We start from the raw sequence: 15,891 nt of genomic DNA on the forward strand, positions 1-15,891 counted from the left end.
GGTCCTTTGCCGTTGTTGAGGATGGGCCGCAGTGAACCGACTGAGGCGCCCTTGGCATATGAAGCTCTCGACCTGGTCTTTAAGGTTAACACACTTCTTGGTATTGTGGTCGTGGTCTTGATGGAAACGATAGTATTTGGACTGGTCTCGCTGGTTGGAAGGAGACCGTGACGGTTGTGGCCATTTTAGAGGATAATCTCGTTGGATTTGGTTCAAGACTTGTTTCATGGAGAAATTGAGGGGAGTGTATCATTCGAACCGGCTAGCCGGTTGGGTAGGTGCCGACCGGTCGGCTCGAACAGATCGGTCGGTATACTGAGGTGTCTACTGGACGGTTCTGGTTTCAGAGTCCTTTCTCTTATCTCTGGAGGTCGGGTTTTTGGTTGTGGAATCTTGTCGGGCGGCTAGGAAATCTTCTGTGTTCATGTATTTTTGGGTTTTGGAGAGGAGGGTTGCCATGGAGGTTGGAGGGTTTTTGGAGAGGGAGAAAAGGAAATCGGATGATCGTAGACCGGCCATGAAAGCCATGAGAATGACCTTGTCATCATTTTCCGTCACTTGCAAGGCTTCAGTGTTGATGCGGGTGACGAAACTGCGCAGCGACTCCCCCTCCGTCTGATGGATGTTAAGGAGTTGAGTTGCCGGACGCCGCTAGCGCTGGACACCAATAAAGTGGCTGAGAAAGGAGTCACTTAGGTGCTGAAAAGTAGAGACAGAGTCCGTCGGCAGCTGACTAAACCACAGTCGGGCCGACCCCTTAAGCGTTATAGGGAAAGCCCGATACATGATCTCATCAGGGAATGCATGAAGGACCATGAGGGTCCTGTAAGTCTCCAAGTGGTTGATTAGGTCCGTTGTACCGTCGAAAGAGTTGATCGAGGGCATTTTAAACTTAGGAGGTAGGGGTTTGTCCCTAATAGAGGCAACGAATGGTGAGTTGGCTGTGGTAGAGGGTTTATTTTGTATGTTCTGCATGACTCCTTGAAGCTGGAGTTTCATGGCTCGGAGTTCTGCATCCCAAAGAGGAGCATTGTCACCTCTGGAATACAATGGAGGCTGGACACTACTGGCCTCTCCCTCAGGGGCAAGACTTGGACAGGTGGGTGTGGGGGCTGAGATGGCGGGTTCATATCTTGAGGAGGGGGTTGCAAGCCCTCCAAGTTGGATAGGTGGGATTGTTGGATGTGATGGCTTGGGGCTCGTTCTCGGTTGGGTGGGATATCTTGAGGTGGGAGAGGAGGCATAGGAAGGTCTCTTTGAAGCAAAGCATTGATCAAGGCTTGGTTTTGTTCAGCTAAGCGGTTAATGCTGTTGGTGAGTTCTGTGAAATATTGCAGTGGGTTGTTTGGGTTAGGAGGGTCGGCTTGGGGGTGACAACGTTGTGTTGAGAAGCCATGAATCTAGTTGTGACCATGCACCTTGGTGGGTGGCAGGTATGGGCTATCGGGAATGGGTCTCCGGCAACAATGAGCACAGTTGCCACACAGAGTGAAAGGATTCCCACAAACAACGCCAACTGATGATGCTGCGTGCTCCAGATAGAACAGGTTGGGTTGATTCACACTTCCCAAACTATTGTCCGATCATTGGACCCATGGAGAAACCTGCACAAGAGTTCAACGGGAAACGGGGAGTCTCCTAGCGAACTCTCTGACGAACAAGTTAGAGAAGAGAGGGAGTGATAGAATGTAGAGATAGGATGGTGATAGAGAACTTAAGATTGCGTTTGGTTGTGTTTTGTAAATGTGATTTGAGAGTATGAGTTGTATTTTGAGTTTGTGTGTTGTAAAATTATGATTTGAGTGTAGAAAATTTGTTTGGTAAAGAGTTTTGAAAATAGTTTTGGAAAAGAGGTTTGATTTGAGTGGGGAATTGTTGATGTGATATTTGATATGTGATACAAAAATTTACAACTCCTAACTAAACATACAACTCAAAATTATTTTAAAGCACATTAAAAATTAAAAAAATTTCAAAAAATATTTTTCCCAATTATATAAATCAATTGCAAAAAAAAAAAAAAAAAATTGTACAACAGAGGACATCCTGGTGGATGTCCCCAAGGACGTCCGGGTGGTAGTCCCTAGAGACGACTGGGCGGTCTTCCCCTGGCCAAAAAAAATACAAGAAACGTGCAGAATGGACAGAGCTTTCGGCAGAGTTTTGGAAAATTAATTCCAAAACTCTTACCAAACATGGAGCTGAAACTAGCATGTAGAATCACATTTCAAAAGCACAACCAAACACAGCCTAACTTTCTCTTTGTCTTAGAAGCCTGCTTATATCCTTTGTTCATCATTTCCTTGTCCACTCCGAGTTGTCATGTTGGCCAAAAGTCTATGTTCTAATTTGCCTTGTTTGTGGTGAATCTGTTATGTTCCAACATGAAGGGGTTATCGTAATAAATGCTGCAGAACTCATTAATGGCTGATGTGTGGTGCAACAACTCTGCAGGATCTTTGTCTGCTGATGTGGTTGGTTCTACTCTTGACAAGTGTCTAGATGTCATTGGTTCTTGGTGTAGCGTTGGGTTCCAGGAAAGTTGGGCTTTAGTGTTTGAATCATAGATTGGACCATAAGTGGTGGGCCAAAAGCCCCTATGGGCCCACCTACATCAATTTAGACTTTCGGTTAAATTTCAATCTAACACATCTATTACTTGACATTAAATCAGTAGACAAAAAATTATTATAAAATTGTGTATCACTTTTTTACTTATAAAAAAAAGTAATCAACACTTGTTAGCAAAATAAATAGTAATCAACATTTGTTAACCCTTATTCTTAGGCATAAAATACTCAGATCTACACTTTGAAAGCCTTTTGGGAGCTCACCGAAGACATGCTGGAAAGTTCCCAAAGGAAAGCCGGAAATTGCCTAGAGGGAGGGGCTCCCAGCGCTCCCCTTATGTTCAATGTGTTTGTAATCATTTCATTACAAATTATAGTAATGTGTAATTACGACTCAGTATGGTTGTACTGTCCAAATTTTTTTGAATTATAAATCATTGTAGTGATAGATATAATTTATTATAATTTTTATTTTAGTTACCAAGGTATATTAGATTATGTCTCAAGTGGATCGCCAAAGCTAGGAAGGGTGATAGTCAAAGCTACTTGGTGGGAATAGATATAAGGTTAGCATTAAGGTTTGAGAATTAGTCATAAGAACTAAATTGAAATTTTATAATGGGATAAAATTGTAATACAAAAAAATATAAAAGGGTAAGAGTTTAAAGAAAAAAATTGACTGTTATTAACAACACTCGTTTAGTCGTGATCTATTATAATACTTTGGTTATAACTTTGGTTATAACTGAAAGTAGCAAGATGATGCAACAAAGTTGTATCAAGAATAAAATTTAAAAAAAAAATGCCATAACCTCTCTATATGATGATATATCAAAAAGTAAAGAGAAAATAAAATGCTTATTTTTTTTTGTGTATAATATGTTGGTTTTAATTTTTTTAATAATTTTTTAACTTTTAAACGAAACTAGTAAATTATCGAAACCTAAGTCATAATTACATATTACTTAACTCATAATTAAAAATTATAAACTATCATAACCACATTTATGGTAATAGAATTTGAATTTGCAATACTCAAGACCCACCCAAATACTTGGCTAAGCAATTGAATGTTCAACACGGTTTGATTGTGGTCTCCACTCAATCACCAATGAATCCATCAGAGTAGTTCGACACGGTTTGATTATGGTCTCCACTCAACCATCAATGAATCCATCGAAGTAGTTGGCTGACTTGTCAAACACGAGACGCATTAATGTATAATCCAAGTCAAGTCTACAATTTATGCGAGGGGTTATAGTCAAGTCTACATTTCAAGTCAAGTCTTTTGGGAAAAAATTGCAGAGGCTCACTTAGAGTCAAGTCATACCATAGAAAAAGAAAGAAAAGAAAAAAAAAATATATTTAGATTTTTTCTTTTTATTTTTTATTTTTTTGGTGATAAAGTGGTCTTCTACCTAAATGCCAAATTTTGACATATTTTTCTCATTCACAATGAAACTTACTAATGGCATTTTAATTTGAATATTTTTTTGTGTGAAAAAGATAAGAGAAATAGCTAGTACACCAATGAAGTCACATTACTAAGCCCTTGTTTGGCATGGGATTATCAGGTTAAAATAATCACAAAAAAATAAAATAGGTTAAAAATTTAATAAGACAATATCATTACAAATCATAATTATTTTATTTTTTTCTCTCACAAAAGTAAAAAAAAAAAAAAACTTAAAAAAACCCAATCCGAATGAGACTTTTTAGCTCCAAAGTAAAAAGCTAAAGCACCAACCCATTTTCCAAATGAAACCTAAAATTTAACGTTTTGATACTATAATAATATCAAAATTTAATTGGGACCATCCATTTTAACAGTATAGCATTGGATAGGGCTGGGCATAGAGTTATTCAAACCGAGCAACCCGCTCAACCCAAACCAATTAGCATACAAATGGGCGGTTTCGCAAACACAATGCGGGCGGATGCTATTTGGAATATAATATTATTGCGGGTTGCGGGTTTTACCTACACTCGCAAGAACCTACCCGCACTTAGACTTTTTTTTTTTTTTTAATAATGGAGTTTGCGAGTTTGCAAATGTTTTTATTTTATTTAATGGATTTGAATTGAATGAAATTTGACAACAATTTATCGTCATTTTGTTATTACATTTTGGATGAATGTAAAAGTTAATGAATAATTACTTTTTGGTAAGTTTAGGGTTTTGAATGATTTTACTTTAATTGTATTGTTAGATAGTGAATGATTTTGATGATTTAACTTACGATTTTGAAATATGTGTTTGTGCTTGGCCTAGTGAGTATAACTTGGGGCACTCTTTTTTTTTAGGTCAGTTTATACAGGACATTTGCTTGGGCTTAACTGAGCCCCAGCAAGTGGATGGTAGAATTAGTTAAGATATGTATAAACTGACTTAGACATCCAATTATCAGAACAAAAAAGATAATAAATAAAATAAGATTAGAAAATAAGTTATCACAACATTATGGGCGTATTACACTTGGAAGCTCCACAATCCACTTTATCTCATGACATTTAAAAAGTGAAGGCCAACTTATTTAGACTTTCGGTTAAGTTTCAATCTAACACATCTATTAGGCGAGATTAAATCAACAGACGGAAAATTATTATAATATTGTGTATCGCTTTTTTACCTATAAAAAAAAGTAATCAACACTTGTTAGCAAAATATAGAGTAACAAAGTAAACAAATAAAATAAAGAATAATCAACACTTGTTAACAAATTAAACAAAATACAAATAACAAACATTTGTTAACAAAGTAAACAAAAAACAGAGTAACTAACAAATTTTTGAATAAAGTCCAAAAATTAAAATAAAAATAAAAAAACACTCGGAATTAACACTTTTTCAAGAAAACCAATAATTAATGTATCAAGGGAGAGCAATGTAATTTTGTTGAAAGTGTTGAATTAATTGTATGTTTTTTAAAAAAAAAAACTTTAGGGGGAGTGAGTGTAATTTACGGTGACATTATTGTTTTGGTTATAAATCTCAATTAGGAGACAAATGGTGTTATGAACCAACGTGGCTACTTGTATTGGAAGCCTTGTTTACATTTGTAAGTCTCTACAACTCTCGTGGTGGGTGGCCAACAGAAATTTATGGTTCTGTTTCCTTGTTAAACCTCTCTGTGTGTGTATCCATGTTTAGGGGAAGGCTCCTCTTTGCTGCTGGTTACATAAGCCTTCTTGTTCATGTTCTCTTTTGTGTAAATTGTTGTAATTCTTCTTCTTGTGGAGATATCCATAACATCCGTTTCCCCTTTCAACTCAAATCCGATCCAGTTGATAATTGTGGATACATGTATGTGGAACTAGAATGCGAGAACAATCGGACAGTACTATACTTGTATTCTGGTAAATACTACGTGCAGGCCATCGGATAGACCGTCAGCATCGAGGATTCGGGGATACCGTTGACCAGTAACGACGCCCGCGGCGTCATCGGCCTGGTGGATGTGGGGATACAGAGGAATAATTGCTCTTCTGTTCCTCTTCATTCTTTAACTCCTTATAACTTTACTGAAACATTAGATCCCATATATTACAGTATTGATAATTCAGAATCATTTGTAGCGTTAGTGAGTTGTGAAAAACCAGTGAAATCTCCCCTCTACATAGACACTACGGTTATGTTTGTTTGGGTGGACATGAGCATGGGATTGGACTAATAGTCCAATAAAATTATTAATCCGATGTTTGGTTAAACAATTGAAGTACGGATTAATTATTTTAAACTTGACTATTAGTTAAGATAGGATACATAATCCAACGGATACATAATCCTAGGACTATTAGTCATGGGAATACTAATCCAGTCCGCCCAAACAAACATGGCCTACTAGTAATATTAGTACTGCTTTCTGTGAAAACAAAGTAGGACGAGGAGGAGGTGAAGAAGGAGTCGTCAGAGGTTCGTCATCGTCGAAAAAGCATTCATACGTTCTGGCAAGCAACTATTCTCTTTATTGGTCAGATGTTGCAAACTTATGCAGCATCGACATGCTTTTTCCGACATGGTCGTTCCAGCTTGCAGATGGTCGTTTAATAGAACGTAACATGACGAGCTTGTTGGAGGTCCACAACGCGTTGGCTGATGGATTTGTTCTTGACTGGTATGTCCCGGACTACAAATATTGCAGATTTCAGGCGCATTGCTCCTCCAATCATACTCAAAATTACACCGCCGCCGTTTGCGATGGTCTACGTGGGTTTTCGGCCTTTCTAGGTGCGTACGTCCAAGACGCCCTTTTTTTAATCTTATTTTATTATTATTTTTATTTTTATAGTGAACATTTTATTATTATCAAATACAAAAATATGGAGAAATAATCTCTTATAACAAAATAAATATTGAGTTTTTAATTTTATCAATTTAAATCCTAATTTCTATAAAAAAAAATCTCAATATAAATTATTTGATTATTTTTATAAAGTGAAATTGGAAAAAAAATGATATTTTAATTATTAAAATCAATGTAAATCTATATAAAATGTCTAAAATATTTTTTTCCTCCAATTTTACTTATAAAAAATGGATAAATAATTTAGATTGAAAATAAATCAAAAGATTTAGAGTTTAAATTGATAAAATTAAAAATGTACAATTTATTTTGTTATAAGGGTAGAACCCTGCCTTATTTTTGTAATTTTTTCAAATAATAAAGTATCATATTACATATTACATTCATAACTTTCATTTCTTCCCATATACACGTTTTTAGGGACGTACGCTATACATTTTTTTCAATATTACAATAAAATTCAATACACATACCTACATACAATTATGAAAAGAAAAAAAGAAAAAAAAATTGTCCTTCAATAACAAAATATAATGTATGCATAAAAACCCTCACTATATGTATATGTGTAGAATTTATTTTGAAATAAGAAATTACACTTGAAAAGTGAGTTTTTACATTCTACATATTAGTGATGAGCTGATATCACCCCTTACAAAAATACAAAAGATACACATGGTGTATCTTTATTTGTAGAAATTCAAAGTTCTGCATTGTTTATTTGTACAAATTCAAAAACTTGAAGCTAGATGGAACACATAATTTTGAAATGATAGACAATACAAGGTTGTAAATTTAAATGAGGAATCAGGCTTTGGGCTTAACTAGTTAATTTTTACTAGTTTCTATCAGTGTCATGTTCTCGTTTTCGCATTAATATCCTCAATATTTCAAGGGGACTAGTAATGTTTTTTATCTCTAACACTATTTATTCTTTCAAAAATTGCAGATGGGTTGAAATATTTATTGAAGTGTAAGTATTCCCCCCTCTTCCATCTATATCTGTTTCATTTCTAAGCAATAATACAACGTTTATTTTCAAATTTTGTCTAGAAGAAAACACAAAAAGCTCCCCTGCGCCGGACACCGCCTCCGTAATACTGATTCATTTTCTCAACTATTTCACAAATCTGTGAAACTTAAATTTGACTTGCTTGATTTGATCATTCTAGAATTGTTTTAAAAATTTATAGTGCAAATTATCATTTTCATCCTCTGACTTTCATTCTTCTACTTTTATTCTTATGTTTTATTTTTTACTTATTTAAAATAGTCGGTGACAGATAAACACATTAAAACAAGAGTGTTTTTTTTCATACATCAGCATTAAACAAGAGTTAGAAATCTAATAATTAATCAATGTAATTAGAAGATATTTAAAAAACAAGGGAAAAAATTGTTTGCACTCCAATCTCTGTACTGAGGAGTGTTGTTCAAGTCCATGAGGCTCATCCCGAGTTGTATTTCGATAATCTGAATTATTTATTTTGTAGAATCATTCATGTATATTATTCACAAAAAAAAAAGAACAATCTAATAATTACAATATGTTCAATTTATTGAAATATCTCCAAAAAATAGACGATAAGTATCTTTTTAAAAATAGACCATGTTTATTTATTTATTTTTATTTATTTTTATTTTTTGGTGACAAACACAATAAATTAAACAAGTTAGGGTTATCGGATTGAAATTTTGTTTTTTCTTTTGGGTAGATGATATACATGAAAGATCTTAAAATATAGCGATCCCGGGTTTACCCTTGTTGTACAGTGATCCGGACATGTGTCCGTGGATGTTGGTAGTTGTTTATTTCCTAGTTTGCATCCTCTTTACTTTGTATTTTGAATTATGGGATGTGTTGGGCAGGTTTGTTACAGGTTGGTTGTGTTTGGGAGCCTAGTGTTGCTGCCCAGATTTTTGGTCCTTCGCTCGAGCGAGGAGTCTGTCGCTCGAGCGAGAGTAGTGTTGCCCCGGTTCTGGACCTGAGAGTTGTAGTTTTTGGCTCGAGCGAGATTTTCGTGGCTCGAGCGGTCTGGGTTTTTCTTCGCTCGATCGAGAACTTCTTGGCTCGAGCGAGAGTTTTCTGTGTCTGGTCGCTCGAGCGACCAATCCTTCGCTCGAGCGAGCGTGTTTTATATCAGCGGACAGCAGCGTCTAAAACATCACTTTTTCAGTCCTTTTCTTTGATTAAACCCTAAATACGACACCCTCTCTCTCTAAACTTGCACTCTCTCTAAGATTTGATCTCCCTAGGGTGTGAATCTAGCCTAAGGCCTTTGTTAAAAAGATAGAGGGCGTTGAGAGCTTCGATTTAATCTGAAAAAGTTTGGATTTGGAGCAAGTTGATCTTGGAGTCTTCATCTCCTTTTGGGCTAAAACTTCGAGGTAGGGATATCCTACTCCTCTCTATGGGTTTTGTCTTTAAATTTTGGTATTTTGAGATGTTGGGCTTGGTTTGGTAATTTTGTGAAAGTTTGGGGCTTTTGTGTAATTTTACAAAAGTTGGGGTTTTATTCATAATAAACCTAGATGCATGTTTGGCATAGAAAAATAGAATGATTGTTGAATCATTGATGAAAATGGGACCTAAGGGCTGAAATGGTAATTATGGAAAATGGCCTAATTACATTGTTTAATTAATTGGGATAATTAATTGGTGAGAAATGAGGAAATGAAATGTTGATTGAATATCCATTTGTGCATTTATTTTCTGTTTTAGAAATAACTGCTTTGGGCTATCGGTGGAGGATAGTCGAGATTGTTGTAGACAATGCATGATGATTAGGTAAACGGAAACTAATCAATGGAATGTGTCATGGAACTTGACGGTTGATAGAATACATTAATTGTGTGTATTGTGTGATTGTATATAGAACCAATGTGTTTATATACGTTATGTGTAGAGGAGGAGATAGGGGATGTACTCCGCGGTTTAGGGGAAGATAGGGGATGTACCTCTAAACCGGATAGGTATTGGGAGGAGATAGGGGATGAACTCCGTAGACAGAGCTCATATGCTTGTCTAGAGAAGTGAAGATAGAGCTCATATGCTTATCTTTGTGAAGTGAAGTGTGGATACAGCTTGTATGCTTATCTGTGGATATTATTGATATACATATCTGTTGTAGAATGTGGATACAGCTTGTATGCTTATCTGTGGATATTGTTGATATACATATCTGTTGAGAATGTGAGATATAGTTTTTATACATACCTGTGGAAATGATAATAGAGCTAGCATGCTTATCTATTGAAAAGGGAAAATGAAAAGTAATTGGGACTTGTAAGTCGTTGACATAAATATGTAATTTATGTGATTGTATCAGTGTTGACCAACTATCAATTGCTAATGTTTTAGCCATTGTCCATGGTTGGTTTAGTGTATTTCTACTGGGCTGTGGCTCACCCTATATGGGAATATCATTTTCAGGTACAGGAAGCATGCCACCTCCAAGGACATAGCTGGGAGGCTAGTGGCGGGCATAGTTTTGTCGTTTTACTTTTGATGTATTACATGTAATTTCAAGCCAAGGGCTTAATGTGTAAACGAGTTAGAACTCTTTGTTGTAACCAAGTGTTAACTTGGAAAGCTGTAAGCCCGTAGGGCATTTTGTTATGAGGTTAACATGTAATACTTATGTCTTGGAATTCTAATGAATGAAAGGAATGCAGTTAGTTTATATGTAAATGCATGTCTTATCTGATGGGTTTAATGTTATTATTTTGAGGGCGTTACATAAAAAATGAATGGTTTAAATTATCAAAATAGAACCTATGATGGGTCTTAGGAACCCAAATAATATCTGGACAGAAAGATAGTCCAGCCCCAAGAACAAAGTGAAACTGTGAGAGTGTAATTACCCTGGAATATACATTGGGGATTGTTTTTTTAAATAAAAAAATATGGTATGCAGTTAATCCGCAAGATCATTTTGAAAGTAAAAAATTCTTATTGTACAAATTGAAAAACAAGAAGCCAAATGGAACACTAGTCTGTAAAATTAAAGGAGAAATCAGGCTTTGGGATTGACCTTTTATCTCTTAGTAGTTAATTTTCACAAGTTTCTACATCCCACGGAATAGTAATGCTTTGGTCTCTAACACTGTTTATTTCTTTCAAAAAATGCAGATCAGTTGAGTAATGACTACAACTGTATGTATTCTCCCTTCTCCATTCATATTTGTTTCAAAGTCATTACAACCTATAAGAGTGTGAAATTTTTGTTGCAAAAAAATTTAGGGATCAATTCATGTCGTTGTGATAATAGTCATTAAAAAGATGTTTTAAAAAGTCAAAAACATGGCTTTTAGGGACAAAAAAATTTTAAATGTCACTAATAAATGCATTTTAGTGACAATAATTTGATTCCAAAAAAAAAAAAAAAAAATTAGAGACAAATTTTGGTTGTAAAATGATAATGCTAATGTTCAAATTTCATCGTTAAAAATATAATAATAACACTTCTGACAATAAAAATATTTCTTCCCTAACAAGTATTTTTATCTTTAAATTTTAATTTTCAAAACCTTAATTTATTGTGAACAATCACATAATATTTAATTCAAAAGTTGTTTGGAAGAAAACAATAAAAGCTCCTTATTTATTTTCAAAATTGTCGCTAAAAATTTTATTTTTTACTTTTCAAAATAACATTTTAACAAATATTCTTTTGATAACAGGAATTAATATTTTTGCAATAAGATTTTTACTTTAAAGGATCAAAAATATTAGTTCCTAAAACTTTTATATGTTGCGGTGCAATTTTATCATACCAATGTTCAAATCGTGGGATCTCAGTCTGTTACTTTTCCCATTCCTATCAAGACACTTTTGATCACTTTGATAATTAAGACTAACTGAATATTTCATTATGGTTAGTTTTAAGGCGGTGTGTCTTTCAAATTCAAGTTCCAGGGATGAATCCTCGGGATTGTCAATGTGAGCTCCTTTTTCGTTTCTGGATTTTAGTTTAATTTATTCGTAATTTTTATGCATGTCGGCTGATTTTTGTTTAATTTTTCTTCTAGATCGTAATTGGGGCTACGAGCTCAAAATCATAGGTAAATACTCCCCCGTTTTAACTGGAAAAAGTTATTTTGTCACATGATTTTAAGGTGGATTAGGGTTGGGCACGACCTGATGGGCTGTCTTAAGATTGATATTTAGGCTCACAAAGTTGGGTTAGGATGACTTTTTAAGCCTGCTTATTAAATGGGTTGGATTTAGAAATGTTTCTTGTGGCCTGATTTGACCCAATTGTTAACATATACTATGAGCAATGTTATATACCATATGCCTCGTAATTACAACATTTATGGTACTTAATATGACCTATTATGGTATTAATTCTGACTTGATTATATAACTTAGTTATACATATAGTGATGTTAATTATGACTCATTATAATATTAGTTATGATCTAAAAACTTTTTGATTATATCTTATGTGATGTTTAATTATAATTTTTTATTTTTTATTTTTATAATTATAACTCCCATAGAATTGAGTTATGACATTTGTAGATATTAAATCCACAAATGTTGTAACTTGTTTATAGTACATGCCTTTTTACCATAATATTACCTATTAAGATATATATACTTATAGAAAATTTGTTTATCTAAATTTATACCTAGGATATGGCTTGATATTTAGTTTTTGTGGATATAAAATTATTAATTCTGAGTTTTATAATATTAGTTTTTATTTAATATATGGGCTTGTTTGGTGGGCTCGGGATAGTAATACTAGTTTAGGGCTAGATTTTGGATGAGACTTCTAGGCCCGAAGTCAGACTTGGTTGGACTTTGGCACAAGAGTTTTTTACATATTTTTTAAACTTAAATCCAACTAAGTCTGAACCTAATTCAGTGTTTGTCCACCACTAGGATAAGTACTTCCAAATTCTAACAATGGCAGGACAAGAAATGATTTTTAATTTGTCATCTTGTGATTTTTATATACAGGAGGAATCCTTTTGACAAGAATTCTATTTGTCTTGTATGCGTTTGCATTTTTAATTCGTAAGTTTAAGAGAAGACATTTATCGATGTTTGAAAACATTGAAGGTTATCTACGAAGTCAAAATCACCTCATGCCAATTAGCTACTCTTACTTAGATATTAAAAAGATGACCAAAGGTTTCAAGGACAAGTTGGGAGAAGGAGGCTATGGTTCTGTCTACAAAGGAAAGCTTAGAAGTGGTCATCTTGTAGCGATAAAAGTATTGGGCAAGCCCAAAGCCAATGGACAAGAATTTATCAATGAAGTTGCTACCATAGGAAGGATTCATCATGTTAATGTGGTTCAGCTAATTGGATATTGTGCAGAGAGATCTAAGAGAGCTCTTATATATGACTTCATGCCAAATGGGTCTTTGGAAAAGTATATATTTTCTCAAGAAGGATATCTACCATTGAGTTGTAAGCAAATGTATGAGATTTCTCTAGGAGTGGCTCGCGGGATTGAATATTTACATCGGGGTTGTGACATGCAAATTTTGCATTTTGATATCAAGCCTCACAGCATTCTTCTTGATAAGGATTTTACTCCAAAAGTTTCTGACTTTGGGCTTGCAAAATTGTATTCAACTGATGATAGCATTGTGACTTTGACTGCAGCAAGAGGGACAATGGGTTATATGGCTCCAGAGTTGTTCTACAAAAACATTGGAGGCGTTTCATATAAAGCTGATATTTATAGTTTTGGAATGTTGCTGATGGAAATGACTGGTAGGAGGAGGAATTTGAATGTCTTTGCTGATCATACAAGCCAAATTTACTTTCCTTCTTGGATTTATGATCAATTCAAAGAAGGAAGGAACATAGAAATGGGAGAGACCAATGAGGAGGAAGGGGTGATGGTGAAGAAGATGATAATAGTGGCTTTGTGGTGCATACAAATGAAGCCTAGTGACCGTCCTTCAATGAACAAAGTTGTAGAAATGCTTGAAGGGAATGTTGAACAACTGCAGATGCCTCCCAAACCTTTTCTATGCCCACAAGAGATGCCAACTGAAGATCATAAAATTGACACAAATCCTACAGATTTGCCTGTGCCATCAGGTGAATGCATAAATTCCATCACTTTGAATGTAAGTGAACCGTAAATGGTTTCATATCAAATGCTTCATATTTGAGTAAATTATAATTGCTGGCATCCTCAGTTGCTTATGTTTTAGGCAGCCTTATTAAACATATGATGGGGAAACTATATATGCATCATTAGGTTAATTTTTTGTACGAAAAATTAGTATTTCGTTTAGATAGCTTCCTTTGGCTTGCATTTCAATTTTTCTTGAAAGATTTTCCTAGTGAAAACTAGCTTGATTGGAGCGCTACGAAAGTATGAATTTTTATTTAATTTGGATTCATTTGTCATTGTTTAGAAATATTGCTTTGACACTGTAGAACATCTAAAATTTTTAATCGTAAGTTATGGCATTTACAATAAAGAGAAATAAATTAAATACACAAAATATAATTTAAACATGATTCAGTAATATGGTTATGCTTATAGAGGGAAGGAGATCAAATCCACTACATGGAATAAGAATTAAAGAACTTTGGACATCTAAACTCAACCAGTCCACAATAAAAACCCTAACAAAAAATGTAACAAATGCCTCTAAAACTTTGGATCATAAATGTTGCCTCAGACCTCTGCATTGGCCAAGGTGAAGCATGATTTGAGTTTTTACTCCGATTTTCAACTTCAACCCTCCACTTTTATAAAAGGCCTTTTACAGTAACTTCGAATGTGTAATAAAAGTACATGACATATCACAACAAAAGCTTTCACCTTAAACCCAAAAAGCAAGTTGGAAAATATAAAGAAGAATTTTCCATAACAAATTTTTTAAAAGATTAGCATTTTGTAGGATGATAATATCTAGGAAAATGTTCAGTTACATTATTTCTTTTTAACCTCATTAATCCTTTTAAGTTTGTGTAGATTCAGTGGTCTTGCTTTACTTAGCTAGTTGGCATGTAAGTCAACTTCCAACTCCCTGTCTCAAACCTGTTTTAACAGTTACTTTTATTTTTTTAGTTCTTAATTCTACAGTAATTAGTTGCTTTCACTTCTTTTTTTTTTCTTTTCTTCTTGCACTGTGTTTTTCCTATACTGGATTCTCCAACACTACTAACGCTTTGTTTGTTTCGGTAGAATATATACTTTCAAAAATTCTTTATTTTTTAGTATCTAATATAATGAAAAACAAAAAATAAATTTATTTAAATAAAAAATATTTTTTAGTTTTAAAAAGTGTAAATTATTTTGGAATTAAAGTTTTAACAATTCCAGCCCCATCACTCTATAATATGATTTTTTTTTTTCAATCTTTTTTCACTTCCATGGTTACTCCCTAAGTACATGATGTTTGGGTATTAGGAAAAGGCTACCTCAGAGGCACCAACCAGGCCATCCTTTTGATTTCATTCTTCTCTGGTTTGGTCTTCATACTCTTGAGCGTGTATGCCACCAGTGAATGCCAACAAGAAAGAAAAGTTAAAAAAAAAAAAAAGGATCATTACTTGAGGAGGAGCCTCCGCATTTACTCAACAAATACCTCGTGATTCCTAGTGGTTTGACTTTTCTCTGTGATGGTCAGTTACTCGTGTCGGAGGTCCAGCCATCAGATCACTAAGAGGATTAACTCTAGCTTTGTGGCTCTCAAGAATTGCACACACACACTTTGTTTATGTGAGCTCTCATGTGTGTTTGAGTTATGCATTCTTATGATGCTTATGACTTTGATTTAATACTATCTGTTGTATTCATGATCTAGTGCTTCAAATCTTTTCAACTTTTCAGGACTCATGATTGATGGATTTTTTTGTCTTTGTGGTATAGTCTTTCACTTGGTTACCTTGCTTGTTATAGGACATCCTAGGTGCTTTTATTTTTTAAAAAAAAAAAAAAAATAAATAAATAAAAAATAAAAAAAACACACACAAACCTAAAACCGAAAAAAACAAATTAACACAAATCAAGTTTTCTTACCCAAATCTTT

The 15,891-nt window shown here is 34.3% G+C and overlaps 1 protein-coding gene across 1 annotated transcript; it reads left to right on the plus strand.

The window, feature by feature from the left end:
* The first annotated feature begins 1,117 nt into the window (after positions 1-1,117).
* On the plus strand, positions 1,118-14,141 carry LOC114297530 (uncharacterized). Its single transcript, XM_082884959.1, has 12 exons — positions 1,118-1,228; positions 1,338-1,349; positions 1,434-1,488; positions 2,455-2,554; positions 5,721-5,926; positions 6,104-6,203; positions 6,388-6,797; positions 7,823-7,846; positions 11,006-11,029; positions 11,756-11,815; positions 11,905-11,937; positions 12,845-14,141. Exons 1-12 carry the CDS (start codon positions 1,118-1,120, stop codon positions 13,984-13,986), a joined length of 2,277 nt encoding a protein of 758 aa, XP_082741085.1. The 3' UTR covers positions 13,987-14,141.
* The last annotated feature ends 1,750 nt before the right edge of the window (positions 14,142-15,891 follow it).

The sequence above is a fragment of the Camellia sinensis genome, chromosome 8 (assembly GCF_055761805.1).
Source record: "Camellia sinensis isolate YWXY chromosome 8, ASM5576180v1, whole genome shotgun sequence".
NCBI lineage: Eukaryota > Viridiplantae > Streptophyta > Magnoliopsida > Ericales > Theaceae > Camellia > Camellia sinensis.

Excerpts from the sequence above, each read along its gene's own strand:
- LOC114297530 (XM_082884959.1), top strand. The coding sequence starts at position 1,118 with ATGGCGGGTTCATATCTTGAGGAGGGGGTTGCAAGCCCTCCAAGTTGG. Across the intron at positions 5,927-6,103 it reads AGTACTATACTTGTATTCTG|ATCCCATATATTACAGTATT; the intron begins GTAAATACTACG and ends CTGAAACATTAG. Across the intron at positions 6,204-6,387 it reads TACATAGACACTACGGTTAT|TCCGCCCAAACAAACATGGC; the intron begins GTTTGTTTGGGT and ends ATACTAATCCAG.